The 17,623-nt window shown below is 45.1% G+C and overlaps 1 protein-coding gene across 1 annotated transcript in view; it reads left to right on the top strand.

Moving 5' to 3' along the window:
* The window catches only part of LRP1 (LDL receptor related protein 1), a 338,552-nt gene extending 321,212 nt beyond the window's left edge, over nt 1–17,340 (top strand). Inside the window, exons 77-90 of the mRNA XM_087710610.1 lie at nt 93–361; nt 455–633; nt 713–819; nt 957–1,073; nt 1,953–2,129; nt 5,476–5,616; nt 6,056–6,229; nt 7,057–7,218; nt 8,816–8,990; nt 9,199–9,303; nt 10,136–10,200; nt 11,294–11,384; nt 13,160–13,307; nt 15,310–17,340. Of these exons, the coding sequence (XP_087566736.1) occupies nt 93–361; nt 455–633; nt 713–819; nt 957–1,073; nt 1,953–2,129; nt 5,476–5,616; nt 6,056–6,229; nt 7,057–7,218; nt 8,816–8,990; nt 9,199–9,303; nt 10,136–10,200; nt 11,294–11,384; nt 13,160–13,307; nt 15,310–15,450 (2,051 nt within the window). The 3' untranslated portion in view covers nt 15,451–17,340. The remainder of the gene's footprint in view (nt 1–92; nt 362–454; nt 634–712; nt 820–956; nt 1,074–1,952; nt 2,130–5,475; nt 5,617–6,055; nt 6,230–7,056; nt 7,219–8,815; nt 8,991–9,198; nt 9,304–10,135; nt 10,201–11,293; nt 11,385–13,159; nt 13,308–15,309) is intronic.
* The last annotated feature ends 283 nt before the right edge of the window (nt 17,341–17,623 follow it).

The following is a 17,623-nucleotide window of genomic DNA, read 5'->3' as shown; positions in this document are numbered from 1 at the left end:
TTCTGTCTTGTTCATCTCTCTGGGGGAAGATTCACTCATTTTCATATCGCGTTCATAACAATCAGTGTAACGGTTCTATTCCCTTTTTTCAGGCTCTGAGTATCAGATACTTTACATTGCTGATGACAACAAGATCCGCAGCATGTATCCCTTTAACCCGAACTCGGCCTACGAACCCGCCTTCCAAGGCGATGAGACTGTCCGTATTGCTGCCATGGATGTGTACGTGAAGGGTAACAAGATATACTGGACTAACTGGCACACGGGACGCATATCCTGCCGGGATCTCCCCTCCTCAGCTGGTTCTAGTGCCTCCAATCGTAACCGGCGGCAGATTGATGGCGGGGTCACCCATCTAAATGTAAGTGGCAGAAATTCAATGACTGAGGAGCCGCCAGCGCTGGGATTTCGAAAAGGCCTCGAAGTTCATTTTGCTTCCTGCTTTCCCTTTCAGATCTCAGGGTTGAAGATGCCACGGGGTATTGCCGTGGATTGGGTGGCCGGGAACATTTATTGGACGGACTCGGGGCGTGACGTCATTGAAGTAGCACAGATGAAGGGAGAGAATCGCAAGACACTGATCTCGGGCATGATTGACGAGCCACATGCAATCGTTGTGGACCCGCTTCGAGGGTAAGAGAGGCCCCCAGTACTCCTTCCAACTTGCCCTGTCCCTGTAGAATGATCTCACAGAAGGCCTTTCTCTTTATAGCGTCATGTACTGGTCAGACTGGGGGAACCACCCTAAAATTGAAACCGCTGCCATGGATGGGACCTTAAGAGAGACGCTTGTCCAGGACAATATCCAGTGGCCTACTGGTGAGTTAAGCGAATAATCTGTGTTTTAGGAGCCCAGTTTTCTAATCAAAGCTGGGGACGGCGGAAATGTATGCTTGGCTTTCAGAACTTTTGAAAAGTTTTAAGTATTGTAATTGACATGTGTGGTTTACTTGCAGGTCTGGCTGTTGATTACCACAATGAGCGTCTGTACTGGGCAGACGCCAAGCTGTCGGTCATTGGCAGCATCAGGCTCAATGGCACTGACCCAGTGGTGGCCATCGACAGCAAGAAAGGTAAAAGGGGAAAAAAATCGAATCATTGCATGTCTGTGCTTTTGTTTGAATACCTATGCATACCTGTGTGCGTATATGTGAAACAGAGGAGAAGATATATTTCTGGTGCCACCCTTATCCCAGAGCTATAATTGCACTCAACAATGAACTAAAGGACCACCATCAGTGAGCTATTGGACAGCACTACTTGGTCTGTTGTGTGGATGCTTGGGTGGCTTAGGGGTGGGGAATTTTTTGGGTGGGTGTGGGTGTGTTTGGGGATTGTTATGTGTGTTGGGCCTGGTCTCTGGGGGTTATGTGAATTTCGTTGTATGTGTATAATGTGTATATATGTACAATGACAATAAAGTAAAGTAAGTAAGTAATAAGACCTTCTTTTCTCTCCTAAGCAATGTATCTATTATCTTTTTTTTTGTTAACAATGATAATGCAATCATTGTTTTTAAATCAATGTTTAAGTTAACAAGGATAATGCAACTATTGTTTTTAAATCAAATGGGCACGATAAAGCAACTAAAGCAATCCAAACCAGCAACGCTATATCCCTCTCACTTTTTTTTAGAGAAGTATTTTTGTTCCAGAAATACAATTGGAATTATAGAACATTGCCTCCTGCTTGCAGTGTTAGGCGTTGTCATCAGTTGAATGTGTTCTTTTAGAGAATCGTAAGAGTGTTTTTCACTGCAATTAATACAGAATAGGCCATTTCTTTTCCTCTTCGTGGTGGAAACCAATAGATTGTCGTTCTTTCCCTGTCTTTGTTTTAGGGACAAATATTTAGCTCATCTGGCCAAATTCAAATATTGTCTCCCCAATACTACAACATATAGAATTGCCCAAACAATCTCTTACTCTTTTTTCATGCCTTTTTTCCTCTAGGACTCAGCCATCCCTTCAGCATTGACATTTTTGAAGACTACATTTATGGTGTCACTTACATCAACAATCGCATCTTCAAGATCCACAAGTTTGGCCACGGCACTGTCACCAATCTTACCGCTGGACTAAATCATGCCACCGATGTGGTACTCTATCACCAGTATAAACAGCCAGATGGTCAGTTTCACTTTATGAAGCTTTTGGTATTATATCATGGGGAATCAAGTGCAGGACCTGTGACCAAAACAAAAAACAAAACCCTATTCTGACTTTCTCAGTTTTAATGTGCTACATAGGGAAGGCGACAGATTGGGGGAAACTGGAACGTTAGTTAGAATAGGTTAGTTGGAACTAGGTTCGTTTTTAAGAACAAAACTGACATAATGTTGTGGCCTGCCAGCGGCCAGTAGGGCTGGCAATAGATTCAGACAATGAGGAGGTTGGGGAGGAACATGGGCCAGTCCTGGAGTCTGCGGAAGGCTCTGATGATGGCTCTATGTCGGAGGCAGAGAGGAGGCCAGAGCCGTATGCTAGTTATCAGCTGCCTTCAGTCAGACATCAGTGAGGCAGACGAACAGCTGGAGCCTGTTCCCAGTATGTGGAATGCACAGAGTTGCCAGACAAAGGGAACAGCTAAAGAACAGAGGTCGATTTGGGAGTAAGGCCACAGGTGGATGATGAATGGCCCCTCCCAGAGGAAATAAAAGAGGAGCGAAAAGGGAGTGGAGTTTGCAGGAGACAATTAGTTCACTTAATTGGTTTGTGACTGTCAGAGACTCCTTGCCAAGTTTTGCAGATGAGCCTGGCAGCTCTCCAAGCCAGATAAGGTCTGTGACTGTAAATCCTCCCTTGAAAGACTTTGCTGGATGTGAATGAGCGGAATTCACAGTAAATTAATGAAGCGGTTTTTTGTTGGGACAAGGAGTTTTATGCTCTTGGGAAGCCTCGGCCAGAACACATACGGGTTAAGTTCAGTTTTGAGAAAGGCATAAAACAACCCAGTGAGGTATTTAAGATATTTCATCAGGAATGGCTAGGGAAAAATAAAAAAGAAAATAGTACCAACCTTGTGTAAGGCTATATGTTGGGGGAGGGGTTTGCCATGATTTCATAATTTGACCATCTGCAAAGTAGATGCCAAGGCCATGATAACTAAGCTTGGATTTGGTAGATGTATGGACAGAGCTGATAACTGTCATAGATTTACCTCTAGAGGTCCCTGCAGCATAGAAAAAAAGGCGACGAGAGGCAAGAAACTGTAGCAAAACATGGAGATTTTTGCCTGTATATTGGAGGCTCAAACTATAGTTTGGATGCTAAATTACAGCCTGTCCATCATTAGGTTTTGGTTTGTTAAACAGTGGAGTTACTGAACTTTTTCAGATATTTAAAATGCTTTCGCCATATAGGTTTACTGCAGATAACCTAAGGAAGCCCTCAGGGAGTTAGAGGCACTACTTTCCTGTTTCTTTGGAAGAGATTTATAAGAGTAAAAAAAAAAAAAAAAAAGAATTGTGCAAAATGGGACAAGGGAACATTCAGTTTTCTGTCTAAAAGATTCTATCGGTCTCTTGGAATGCAGACATTCGTGCATTCTGGAATTCAGTGATGTGCGGTGAGGTTTATGGCTGGTGAGGCACTGACACAGTGGTGGGTTTCAAATTTTTTTAGACTTGTGGACTTCAACTCCCAGAATTCCACAGCCAGGCATGCTCAGTTCCGATTTAAAGAGACAGCATTTGTTTTTCTCCTTTGCGAAAAAGTTTCCTTCATTCTTTTTCTTCTCCCTCCCCCTCCTTCCTCCCTCTTTCCCTCCCTCCCCCCACTCTCAAACAGACACACGCACACAGAGAAGTTGGATTAGACTATCTCTCCTACCCCCTTCCCTCTGTCACTCACTCTCTCTCAAACAAACACAAACACAGAAGTTGGATTGGAGCCGATCTGAGCCTTTGATTGCAGGCAGAGCCACGTTGCTTTTTCAAACTTGTAATCAGTGAAGCTGGGCTTATATAGTTTTATCCAGCTGTCTCTCTCTGTGTGTGTGTGTGTGTGTGTTTGAAAAGGCAACGTGGCTCTGCCTGCAATCAAACTACACTTGGGGAAGGATCTACACTTGAGGATGAAGTTTGAATTCCTCTCCCTCCCTCCGACCCACACATACCTTTTCCAGCTGTTTCAGAGAGGATTTCTACTCTGCTCTTGCCTGTCATCATGAAAAGAAAAAAAAATGTAAAAGGAAAAAGGCAAGAGCTGAGGTCAGGCTGAGCTAGTTGCTGCCAGAGTCACCGTGGATGACTCTGCTTAACTGTTTAAAAAAGCTTCTAAAAAGCGCCCTCTACAGGAGGAGGCAGGAGAACGATGTGCCTCACCTACGTCAGGAATTTTTAGGCTTTTAACCCTTGCTTAACTCTGCTCGAGTGATCATAAAACGGCTAAAGTCAGACTAGATGAAGCATGTTGTTCTCCTGCCTCCTCCTGTAGAGGGCGCTTTTTTAGAGGCTTTTTTAAACAGTTAAGCAGAGTTATCCACGGTGACTCTGGCAGCAACTAGCTCAGCCTGATCTGAGCTCTTGCTTTTTTTCTTTTACATTTTTTTTTCTTTTCATGATGACAATGGTGAGGCTCTGGCTCCCCTGCCTCCCCTGACTGCATGTCCCTGACTGGAATTGTTCATAAAATTCTGGAAGTACATTAGCTGGAATGGGAAAGGTTCCATAGAATCACCGAAACTTCAGAGATGTTGACTAGATGACCCGTTGATTTTGGTTATGCACATCCATTTCTATTTACATTTTCCACTCAGATGATTTCATCTGTGTGGAATTTGCTTGATATAAATTTTTGCATTAATCCAGGCACATTATTGGCTAAACTGGAGAGAATGTGCATTTTCAGGGTGATAAGAAGCAGATATGTTAGTCTAATGCAAGGGTGTCAAACTCAAGGCTCAGATTTGGCCCATGGGGTGCTTAGATCTGGCCCGCTGGGCCACCCTGGGAATAGCGAAGGACCGGCCCGTGATGCCTCTGCCAGAGAAAGCAAAGCTCCGTTTTCTCTGGCCAATGGTTGCAGGAGGCCATCAGAGCCTAAAACAGAGCTTGGGAGGCTGTTTTTGCTGGCAGAGAACTTGGGCCACCACAGGAGCCATGAAATGAGTGATGTCAAGCTGGCCATGCCCCCCCCCCCCCCCCGCGGGCATGCACCCCCTCCCAATGCAGCCCTCAATGAAATCGAGTTTGACACCCCTGGTTTGATGGATCATCAAGAAATAGGCAGGGGGGGAGGGGCAGGATTGATTGGCATGGACTCTAAGCCAGGAAAACACAAGCTGCATTGTAAAAAGACTCTTCCAAAACCGAATGAAAAGAAGGCAGTCCGGAAGCTTGAAAATCAAGTCTTATTTCCTGAAGTTCTTTTCCCCAACCCTCTTTGGACGCCAAAGGATCTGCCATGCAGTGACAGAAAACGTTTTACCTGAGACCTCTGCTGAACTCTTACATTTGTTGTCTTTCCTCTCCAGTGACCAACCCTTGTGACAGGAAGAAGTGTGAATGGCTCTGCCTCCTAAGCCCAAGCGGTCCCGTGTGTACCTGCCCCAATGGCAGAAGGTTGGACAACGGCATATGTGTGCTTGTTCCTTCACCTAGTGTCTCACCTGTTGGTAGGTCCATCTTCCCTTCTGTGCTCCAAGCTCTCTGAAACTGGGGGTCCTTTAGGCTTGAACTTTGTTGCCCTTTAGCGAAGCTACCGGCACTGTCATGTCTACCCAAATCTTGGGCTTTCTTTAATATGGATGAGGAGAAAGTTCTTCAGATCTTGGTTCCCAGAACCCGGTGCCACAGGCTGGAGGGCTGGGGCAGCTCAAGAAGCCCGCTTGGGCAGGAAGGGAGGGAAGCCCTGGCCTGCCCTGGCTGACAGCTCTGCTCCCTTAGGGGATAACTGCTGGGATCCCCTCTCCACGTCTTTGGGCATGTGAGCCATCGCCCATTACTCTTCCAGGTTCTCGCCAGCTGGTCTTCCTAATAAAATAAAGTAAAATATTAATAATAAAAAGTAAGGAGTACCTGCTTTTTCATATCTTTGCATGCTTTATTCTTCAGTTCCAGCCACTGACACTTGCGACCTCGTTTGCCTCAATGGTGGCAGCTGTTTCCTCAATGCACGCAAGCAGCCCAAGTGCCGTTGCCAGCCACGTTACATCGGGGACAAGTGCCAGTATGACCAGTGCTCCAGCTATTGCCAGAACGGAGGCACTTGTGCTGCATCTTTATCTGGTAAGTTGTTGTAAACATTTACAAGAAGAGTTGGATGCCCTGAGCTCATCAATACAGGGAGGAGAAAAGTGGAGAGTCCTGACTTACAGTACCGGGGGAAAAAATTACAGCACTGCTCTGTTGAGTGGAAATGCGTGGAAACACCAACATGTCCCTCACTTGGCTGCTTGTTTTCTACTTCTGTCGTTTCCCTATATTTTAAACTACAGGCAATCCTCAACGTATGACCACAAGTGAGCCCCAAATTCCTGTTTGCTACATGAAACATTCCTTAAGTTAGTTTTGCCGCCTTTCTTGCCACAGTTGTTAAGCGAATCACTGCAGTTGTGAAGTTATTAACCCGGCTGTTAAGTGAATCTGGCTTCCCCATTGACTTTGCTTGTCAGAAAGTGGCAAGTGACACCGCAACCGTCATAAATACGAGTCGGTTGCCAAGCGTCTGGATTTTGACCACATGCCATTGGCGATGCTGCAATGGTTGTAAACGTGAAAAACGGTCCCAAGTCCCAATACCGTTATAACTTCGAACTGTTGTAAGTTGAGGACTACCTGTATTCCCCCCCCAAGGGCCTTGTAAGTTACACAGATTCTTTGTAAATGTCTCTAGCTGTTCTGCGGAGTCAAATCTTCATTGATTTGCTACTTTTCCATTTGAAATGGATGGAGACTCCAAGCCAGGGGAAACAACAGACAACATGGGCATTCAGTGAAATGCTTGGTTCGCTCCAGGGATTCAGTATACAGCCGTGCAAAGCTCTTTGTTGTTTGTTGGGAAGTCCTCTGCCAAACACGCTTCATCGACAATCTCTTCCTTCCCACCCACCCAGGGATGCCGACATGCCGTTGCCCCAATGGCTTCACTGGTTCTCAGTGTAACAAGCCGGTGTGCATGGATTACTGCCTTAACAACGGCAGTTGTACAGTCAACCAGGGCAACCAGCCAAACTGCCGCTGCCCGGACAGTTACGTTGGTGACAAGTGCCAGTTTCGTAAGTATTCCCAAACGAGTCTTAAAAGATGTCCAGTGCGTTGGGAAGGGTAGAGTATGCCTGTCAGTCATTGCCAAGAATACCCCAAATTCTAAGCAAAGGGAGGAAGTACAGAGAAATCAACTAGTGTACCAAGCAGTCTTTTTCCTGACTTCCAGGAAGTTGGAGCTGAAATCTCTGCCTTGCTTCCTTAGATCTTTCTTGGGATCGGTAGCAATAGCGAAGGTGAAATTGGATGGAAAATATATACATTTCTCTTCAAGGATTGCTGTAATCTTTCCCTTCAATAAAGAATAAGTTTGCTTAACCTATTACTAGTGGAAATAGGCACATTTGGAGTGTGCTTGCAATCTTGGGTCACGTTCACAGTCTCTAGGTCAGGGGTGTCAAACTGAAGGCCTGGGAGCCAGATCCGGCCCGCAGGGTGCTTAAATCTGGATCGCAGCACCGTCCTGGAAACAGTAAAGCACTCGGTGCCTCTGCAGAGAAAACAGAACTCGGGGGGGCCTTCCCAGGCTCCGTTTTCGCTGGCAGAGGATTACAGGAAGCTGTCACAGCCAAAAATGGAGCTCAGGAGCCCATTTACAGTGGCAGACTGCTAAGGCCTCCACAGGTGCCTCTGACATGAGTGATGTTGAGCTGGCCACGCCCACCCCAGCCCCTCCAGGTCAAACACAACCCTGATGCCACCCTCAGTTATATTGAGTTTGGCACCCCTGCTCTAGGCACACCATAAAAATTTGCACAATGTGAGAACTGAACATGCCTGAGAACTTTAGACTGTTCCATTTCTTCTTTGGATCATGCCAGGGTTTCTAGAAGTAAATCCTCTGAATTGGAAGGGTCTTAAGTGGCATTCCAGATGAGACAGACCTGTTCCAAAATTGGATTACCTTTTGGAACAGCTTCCAGTTCAGGGGACTTCTTTCTGGAAACCATTGAACCAGTGGTGGGATTCAAAAATTTTTACTACTAGTTCTGTGGGCGTGGCATGGCTTGGTGGGCGTGGCAGGGGAAGGATACTGTAAAATCCCCATTCCATCCCCTCCCCACTAACCTGCTTTCCAGCTCCATTCTCCTGTCCAGGGCAACAGAGGAAGACCCAGTCGATCAGCTGGGACTCAGGAGGCAGCGAATAGATGGGGGCGGAGCCAGCCAGAGGTGGTATTTGCAGGTTCTCCAAACTACTCAAAATTTCTGCTACCGGTTCTCCAGAACCGGTCAGAACTGGCTGAATATCACCTCTGCATTGAACCATTCAGAGAATGTCATGTTATGAAAGAGATTTACCATGTGCTTTTTTGTGTTTCCGGGGAGGGGGCAGGGGAGTAGGAGAAGACTGGGACATGGCAAAGCTTTCTGCAGCATTCTTTTTGCAACTAAGTGAATTCCTTTGCACATCCTTAATGTGCTACCACTTTTTTAAAAAAAGGCATCATTTAATAATAACCAATCAGCAGTGTATAAGAGATCCAAAAAAGATTCCCGGGTGAGCCGGCAGTCCATTGTTTGTGAATCTCAGGCTGAGGCAGAATCTCTGCTGTGAATCTGGAATGAATCCTTTCCCCTTACGCCAACGTCTCTCTTGCTCTTTCAGGCCTTTGTTCAAACTACTGTGAAAATAATGGCGTGTGCCATTTGACAGCCTCTGGGACTCAGCAGTGTCGCTGCACAACAAATTATTACGGTGACCGCTGCCAGCATGACAAGTGTGACCGCTGCCTCAAGGGCAAATGCTCCATCAACAAGCAGACCGGCAATGTCACCTGCATGTAAGTAGGTGGGATTTGTCGCGGGAAGTGCCGGTGGGTGTGGAACGAGGAGAGTCCAAGTGGTTTGGGGTTGTAAGGGGAACAGCTGAACCAAGGACAGGAAGGGAGGGAGGGGAAGTGGCTAGGACAGTGGGGCTATGTTGAAAGACTGAGAGTCATGGTAAGAAATCTGGGCTCCATTGACCACACTTCCCTTTGATCTTCGCAGCTGCCCTGATGGCAAGATGGCCCCCAGCTGTTTGACTTGCAACAACTACTGCATGAACGGCGGGACATGCACTATGAATGCTGAAACCTCTATGCCAGAGTGCCAGTGAGTAGGGAGAAAACTTGGAACGAAGGAAGGGACATGCCCATGTGCTCAAAATAAAAGAAGAGATGATTACCCACCACTTCCCAGAATGATAAGGGTGTTGATCTCCCATGTCATCCTGTTTCCCAGTTCTTCTCTGTTTCTGTTCTGAGGACATTCTTAGAATATTGTCTTTTGCCCTATTGCCTTAGATCAGGGGTGTCAAACTCAAGGCCCGTGGGGCAGATCCGGCCCATGGGGTGCTTAGATCTGACGTGCAGGGCCACCCTGGAAACAGCCCATTTTCGCTGGCACAGCTCTCTGGCCACTATCGGCACCCCTGACACGAGTGACATATAGCTGGCCACCCCCACCCTGCCTCCCGAGGTCAAATATAACGCTGATGCAGCACTCAATGAAATCGAGTTTGACACTCCTGCCTTAAATCACCTAGAGTAGTTGTTAATAGTAGTAGCACTTAGAATTATATACCGCTTCACAGTGCTTTACAGCCCCCTCTAAGTAGTGTATAAAGTCATCCTATTGCCCCCAGCAGTCTGGGTCCTCATTTATCAACTTTGGAACACTGAGTCAACCTTGAGCTGGTCAGGATCAAACTCCTGACAGTGAGCAGAGGCAGCCTGCAATGCTGCATTCTAGCCACTGCACCACCATAGCTCTACATAACTTATATAAGCTACATAATTCATGTCATCCAGGCCTGATTTATTATTCTCCCAGTTAGTTTCACCCCAATGTTGCTCTTGCCAGCCTCTTCCCTGCTCAAAGAAGCTGTCCTATTGGGTTTATCTCGCATCCACCCTACTTACCTTTTTTGCTTCTCGCTCTACAGGTGTATTTTGGAGATGACTGGGGAGCGTTGTGAGGAATCTATGAACAGTGGGCAACAAAGCAGCCGTAAGTGGAGTGGAGAGATGACTGCGGAGGGGCTGATGTGTGTCTGTGTGCGTTGGAAAGGAATATCGGGAGATTGGAGGTCATCTGTTGGTAGAAATTTTTTTTTGATGAGGTTCCAAATCAAGCATGTGACTCATGTTGTTTCAGTGTCTTAAGAGCCTGCCTCCCACTATAGTTACATGTGCAACAATCCACTAAGATTATCTTTCCAGCTCTAATGAGATGTTAGGAGTATTGTCAACCGGTTTTGGGGACATTAGCAAAGAATGGTTCCCCTGCAAAAGTTGACATTGAATTGATTAGGAAGGTAACCATAGTCAACGGAGAACAGATAATATTTTCACTAATAGAGGAGAATATTTGTAGCTCAGGGTTGAAATGAGGGGTTCTTGGTGCTCTCTGAGCTTGCAGGCATTTCATTACCCTAATAGATAGCATCATCAGTGCTAGCACTCCTGATGTTATCTAGTTAGGGTAATGAAACGTCTGGGAGAAAACAAGGAAGCTCAGAGAGCACCAAAGACCTCCCTCAAAATTTTCACATTCTGGAGCTGTTGTGAGTTCTGTGGAGGACAGAAGAAGTTCAGTACGGAAGGTTGTGAAAATTAAAAGGTGTAGACTCCGCGGTTATTGCAACAAAGAGTCTGGCAGGCAGGCAGAGCAATCCTGTGACCCCAGCCACTGCCAAATTAAAACACCATCTCTTCATTATAAGGGAGAAGGAATTCTATCTTTTTACTCCAAGGTGGTTGACTTGTTTCTCCCCTTCCCCAACCTTTGCCGCATAACAACACCGTGGAAGTAAGTCATATTGAAGGCGCGTGGCTCAAATTCATGCTTAGGAGACCCTTTGCTTCTGAAGGAACAACGGGGGTCTCCACAGTACTACCCACTACCCACACTGTCTCCCATTTGGAAATGGAGAGGAATATACTCTCTCAGATTATCTATTGCCGTCATCATTTGGCAAGGGGAAAAAATGATATCAAGAGACATTTATAAAGAGAAGGTAACATGGCTCATGAGTCCAGAGCAGGGGTGAATGTTTTCTATGTTTCAGAGATAACTAATGTTTCCCTATTTTTTTTTCTAGGAACCGTCTCTATTGTCATTCCAATTCTGCTGCTGCTCCTCCTAATGTTAGTGGCTGGTGCTGTGGTTTGGTACAAAAAACGGATTAAAGGGTAAGCTTGGGCATTCCAAAACAACGAACGCAGATGGTCTAAGACAGTGTTTCTCAACCTTGGTAACTTGAAGATGTCCGGATTTCAACTCCCAAAATTCCCCAGCCAGCGAATGCTGGCTGGGGAATTCTGGGAGTTGAACTCCGGACATCTTCAAGTTGCCAAGGTTGAGAAACACTGGTCTAAGAAGACCTGTATAACTACCGCAGTATAGACTGGGTTTCTATTCTTAAATGCAGGATTATTTATTTATATAAGCCAGCTTTTAGACACATGCAAACCCTTCTCAGCAAGGTTCGGCCTTGATTATGTCTATGCACTACTGTTCTCACCGATGACACCTTTTGCCTTGGGTCAATAATTCCTTTCAGGTGCCAAATTGGATTGAAGTATCTTGTACTGGGGGCACGGTGGCTCGGTGGCTAAGACGCTGAGCTTGTCGATCAGAAAGGTCAGCAGTTCGGCGATTCGAATCCCTAGGGCTGAGTAATGGAGTGAGCTCCCATTATTTGTCCCAGCTTCTGCCGCTTTAGCAGTTCGAAAGCGCATAAAAAATGCAAGTGGAAAAATAGGAACCACCTTTGATGGGAAGGGAACAGCGCTCCATGCGCCTTCGGCGTTTAGTCATACCAGTCATATGAGCACGGAGATGTCTTTGGACAGCGCTGGCTCTTCGGCTTTGAAATGGAAATGAGCACTGCCCCCTAGAGTCGGGAATGACTAGCACATATGTACGAGGGGAACCTTTTTACGTTTACCTTTTTATATTGTACTATAGTATATGTATGTATGTATATATATATAATATTAGTATCTGGATTGTCTTGGGAGGAAATGGATGGAGATGTATCTTTTGCATACTTAATAACCCAAAACATATGAATCTTTGGCTTCCAACAAGTACCTTAGGAGAGGAAATGTCATTGATACACACACACACACACACACACACACAATATATATATATATATATAAAGGCACTGAGCTTGTCAGATGGAAAACTGACAGCCAAGGTTCTAGTTCTAGGACACCGTCCTCATCTTCATTTCTTGACTGAGGGAGCCAGCATTGTCCAAAGACTTGTTCTGTGGTCATGTGTTTATAATGCCAAAGGTGCATGGAACACTATTACCTTTCCACCTAAGTGGTCCCTATTAATCTACTCACATTTGCATGCTTTCAAACTGCTAGGTGGGCAGAAGCTGGGGAAGGAATGAGAGCTCATCCCCTTGCATGGTGCTCAGGTCTCAAACCTGGGCTGTCAGCTTTCCATCAGACAAACGCAGTGCCTTTAACTGCTGAGCCATCACATCCCCTATATACAGATTACAACTAAACTCTTCTTCATTAAGCGATGTCATATCCCCCCCACTTATTATATGCATAAAAGTTATTCTGAGGGCCAAACTACATTTTACAGATAACACCTTGGATTCCAGTCTCCTATGTCTATAAAACAGGGTAGGTACAGATATTTCAATGTCCTTACGCAGCAATTTCCAGAAAACACAAAACATTTTTCCCTGGTGAATTTATTTGCAGTGCAAAATCAATACCTGCAGAAGGGATTAAAGATCCTATCCTTTTACACACATTCCTTGAAGACGTTTAAACTATCTCAACAAACACAACAAGCACAATCGCTGAGTTAGTGCATAATTCTGCCCCACCTCCCTAGCATTTGCAGTTCAGGTCCTACTCAGTAATGCTGCATTGCCGTCCGCTTGCATCCATGCCTACCCATGCGTGTTTGACCTCCTGTGTCTCTCATCCAGGGCCAAAGGTTTTCAGCACCAGCGCATGACCAACGGAGCCATGAACGTGGAGATTGGCAATCCCACCTACAAGATGTACGAGGGGGACCCCGACGCAGATGATGTAGGGGAGCTGCTAGATGCCGACTTCGCTCTGGACCCCGATAAGGTTTGGAAGGGGAAGTGGGACCCCAGACTGCATAAAGATGTTGTGCACCACCATTATTATATGAGAATTTTGTGCCTGCCGCATTACCCAATCTGTAGGATTGATGATAATTTAAACAGGGAGTCCTCGGCTTACAACAGTTCTTTTAGTGAACTTCAAAGTTACGACGACACTGGGGAAAAAAAGACTTACGACTGCATGGTCACATGATCAAAATTCGGACACTTAGCAACTGATTCATATTTGTGACGGGCGCAGTGTCCCGGGGTCATGTGGTCACCTTTTGTGACCATCGGACAAACGAAGTCAGAGGGGAAGCCACATTCACTTAACCACCTGATTCGTTACTTAACAACTGCGGTGATTTAGTTAACAACTGTGGCAAGAAAGGTTGTGAAATGGGGAAAACGTAACAAATGTCTCACTTAGCAAACAGGAATTTGGGGCTCATTTGTGACCATAAGTCGAGAACTACCTATAACTGATATTAATATCCAAAGGTAACTGCACATTTTGTGACATGAGCACAACATTTCCCTTCCTATCCCAAAGTCTTCATGGATTAAAAGGGTCACCCTTGAAGATAGAGATCAAATGCCGTTGTGTGATTTTTACACAACGATGTTGTGCGGGTTGGAAAATAGATAGCTCTTTTCAAATGACCATAAGCTTGCAAATCTTCAATAATTTCACCCCATCTACTTTCAATGTGTTAAATTTGCAATTTAAAAAGGAGGTTTCATTTAGTGTTTCTGTAGCCTGCATCTGGGGAAATTGGGGGAGCCTTGCCATCTACTGGCTCTGGGTTTAAGGCTTAATATCCCGTTTGCCTATAGCCTCTCATTAACTGAATGGTTAGCAGTTTTCCAAGGTTTGGGCAGAAATATTAGCCTTAAACTACCCATGAATTGTTGCACTTGAACCAGGGAACTGGAGAAACTTAAGTAGCCTCATTTTCCACTTTCGTGCGTAACCGTACAATATGGTTTAGTATTAGGGTGTGTTTTTTTAGTAACTTCAGACAGTTGGTAATGTGCTTTGTTATTCCCCCAAAGCCCAACAATTTGAGCAATGCATTTTTCCATTAGTATTTTGGATGACCAAATTAAAATGGGGGAAGGGAGCCAACCAGATACAGTGTGGAACACCCATTAACTTTGGCCAAAGTCTTGAGTTTCGGATTGTGAGGGTCTCCCCTTCGTTGAAATGATCCAGGCCATCTCTCCAGGCATTATTACTGCTAAGCAATAATTGATTGGTTTTCCTTTTCACTGAATGTTGTACGCCACTCAGTCACTTTTTGGTCAAGGGGGCAGCTCAACTAAGTGATAAATAAATAAAAAGGATGCACGGATTTCACACCTAATTTGGAAGAAGTGCTCTTGAATGTTCATAAGCCCAGCACCTGTCCGCCGTTCATGAAAGCAGCTCCATTTTTGTCAAACTTTTTGATGTAAGAGTGTCACCAGCTAAAAAAGGCTTTTTTTAAAAACAAGTATTATGGAGAAATAACGTTCCCTTCATGAGTAGAGAAAGGTGCTGCACTGACATGCAGGGGTAGATTGCTGCTGCTTTTACTACCGGTTTGCAACCCGCGTTATGCCAGATGCACGCACGCATGCGCAGAACAATTTACAGTGAACTGTGCACACGCAGTCACTAAAAACCAAAATGGCGGTGGCCCAGTGGCAGCGAGGGAACTGGTTTGGGCGCGTGGCAGGCCTGGGTCACTGCCAGTTCTGCAACCCAGGCCTGAATCCCACTGCTGGTTCAGCTGAACCGGGCCGAATTGGGAGCAACCCACCTCTGCTGCCATGACGTCCAAACCTTTTTAAAGCCACGCTAGCTGTTGCCGTACTGTGTTGAGAAGGAAAGGAACAATAGTTCTCTGAGATAGTGATGATGCTGGGGATAATATAAAGATGAAGTCTCAGGGAAGCTGGCTTTGTCCTTTTCCCCAGCCAACTTCTTACTCTCTTTTTTTCCCCTTTCTCTCCTCTAGCCCACAAACTTCACAAACCCAGTGTACGCCACACTCTACATGGGCGCCCATAACAGCCGCAATTCACTAGCCAGCACAGACGAAAAGCGGGAGCTGCTGTCGAGAGGTGCAGATGATGACCTTGGCAACCCCCTGGCATAAGGAATAGGGGAATGGGCCATCAGCCCAAGACAGAGACCAGATGGAAAGAGACCAGATGGGGAGGGAGCAAGAGATACTGTATAAATGTACAAATGAAGGATTATTACTTTTATATGTGAGCAGTATTATTACCTGTATATTCCCTTTCATCTACCAGCCGCTGAATCTCTTGTCACTGGACTTGGGGAAGGGGGGGGGGGTTGATTGATGTTAAGGCAATGTAGGGAATAGGGGGAGAATTGTAAGAAGACCCCACTTTAGGTTAAAGGGCTGGATCTTTTTGCTTGCTGCACAAAACAATCCACTTCTGCTTCTTCTTCTGCAGGCAGCTTTAGGTTGCTAGCCTTTTAAAAGTTTGGCAATAGTTTCCCACCCTTCTCAGGATGCTGTTGACGAATCCAGGGACATGTTTGGGGAAGACTTTCTCTTGCCACGAAGTTGGAGATGAACCATATTGAAAAGTGCATGTTTGAAACCTGTAGGGAAGGGGGAACGTCTTCCTTCCTTCTCATGCACACTGAAACTTGGTTTCGCTGAATGTGGATCCCAATATGATCCCAATGTTGACAATGGCTCAATGTAGGTTTGTTGGACAAGAGGCACCCATGACAGGCACACCAGTGATCCTTTAAATCTGGGGCACTGGGGGAGGGAACCATGATTTTAAGTTTGCTCATTTTCATTTGCCCCTAATGTGCAAGGCAACTTGAACATTGCTTTCTCCCCTCCCTTCGCAGATTGATCCATTTGGGGAAGAAAATGGGGAGTGGGTCAGTAGCTGCACATCCATCACAAACTTTTGGGTTGGGAAAATCCCAGAGTAACCTGTGGATGTAACCTACTTTATGCGAACAAATTCTTGTAAAAAAACAAACAAAAAACAAGCCTTATATCAGAATGTCTTAAGGAGCAGAGTTCTCTGCAGTGCGCAGATGTGGCAATAGCTTATCCTGGCCTGCTCCTCCTTCCCTTTCGTGCAGCAGTTCCATTTGCTCAGTGAGCAAAAGGAGCTGACTCTTAATTTGACCATTTGTCATTAAAAAGAGAAGAAAAACCCCAAACCAACCTTTCAACGTTCCCTGTGTTCCATCAGGCCCTTGCAGATCACCCGAAAGTCCACAAAAGGCCCTTTTGGCTACCTAAGAATTGAATTAAAGAACCACTGGTGTAAATGTTCTTCCCATCAAGTGCATTCTTATTCTTTTTCCCCCCCCCAGCAGTTTTTCCTGTGTATTTCCAACAATGGCCTTTTCTCTCTCAGCACCCAGCCAGTCTAATCTTCTCTTTGCAGCGCCTTAATCATTTTTTTTCTACCAGTATGATTTTAATCTACTCTTATCCCATCAGCCACCAACCAAACTGGTTTTCTCGTATCTTTTCACCTCTCCACTAATTTTTTTCCCCCCAAAAGCATTTTATTTCCAGAAATCGTATTCTTTTTGGAGAATTATTACTTTGACTGTATCTCACTTTATTTTAGTGTCTGTGTCTTAAGACTAAGCAGAGTTTACAAATTGTGAATTGCAACAAAGGTCCCATTTCTTCCCCCCTTTTCTGACCTTCCCCCCTCCTCCCTCCATCACCACAATTTCCATCATTCCTATTTCGGGAAAGAGGTTCAAATGTTATTTCAACTTTCATTTCTTTCCAACCTGTTTTTTTTTTTTAAAAAAAAGATGAAATCAGATCAGAAGTAAATAAGATGAACTAGCTTTTATAGTAGAAATTACATGCATGTAGGGGGGAGGGAAGGAGGTCTCCTCAACATTTTTTTCCCTGGGAAGGGGGCCCAAATGTTTTAATAATTTTTGCCAGATTACTTTACAACTAAAAACAAAACATTAAAAATAAAAAACAGATATTGTTATAAATAAAATTTTTAAAAACTAATGCTTTTAAACATTTTCTTTATTTCATTTGGGGCTGATTTTATTCCATGGGAAATTGCAAATTCTGAACAGTTTTGTCATGTGTTATCTAAACAACAGGAGAGCCAACTTGGTCCGGTAGTTAAAGAACGGGGCTAGAGACTGGGAGTTAGTGAGTTCTAGCCCCACCTTAGACACAGAGCCAGATGTTTGACCTTGGGCCAGTCACTCACTCTTAGCCCTAAGAAGGAGGCAAGCACAAACCACTTATGAAAAAACTTGCTAAGAAAACTGTAGGGACTTGT

This window comes from Thamnophis sirtalis, unplaced genomic scaffold (assembly GCF_051295495.1).
Source record: "Thamnophis sirtalis isolate CommonGarterSnake01/CBP01778 unplaced genomic scaffold, rThaSir2_p1.2 scaffold_3, whole genome shotgun sequence".
Classification (NCBI taxonomy): domain Eukaryota; kingdom Metazoa; phylum Chordata; class Lepidosauria; order Squamata; family Natricidae; genus Thamnophis; species Thamnophis sirtalis.
The sequence above is the reverse complement of the archived record's forward strand: the minus strand, read 5'-3'. Positions and strand labels throughout refer to the sequence as shown.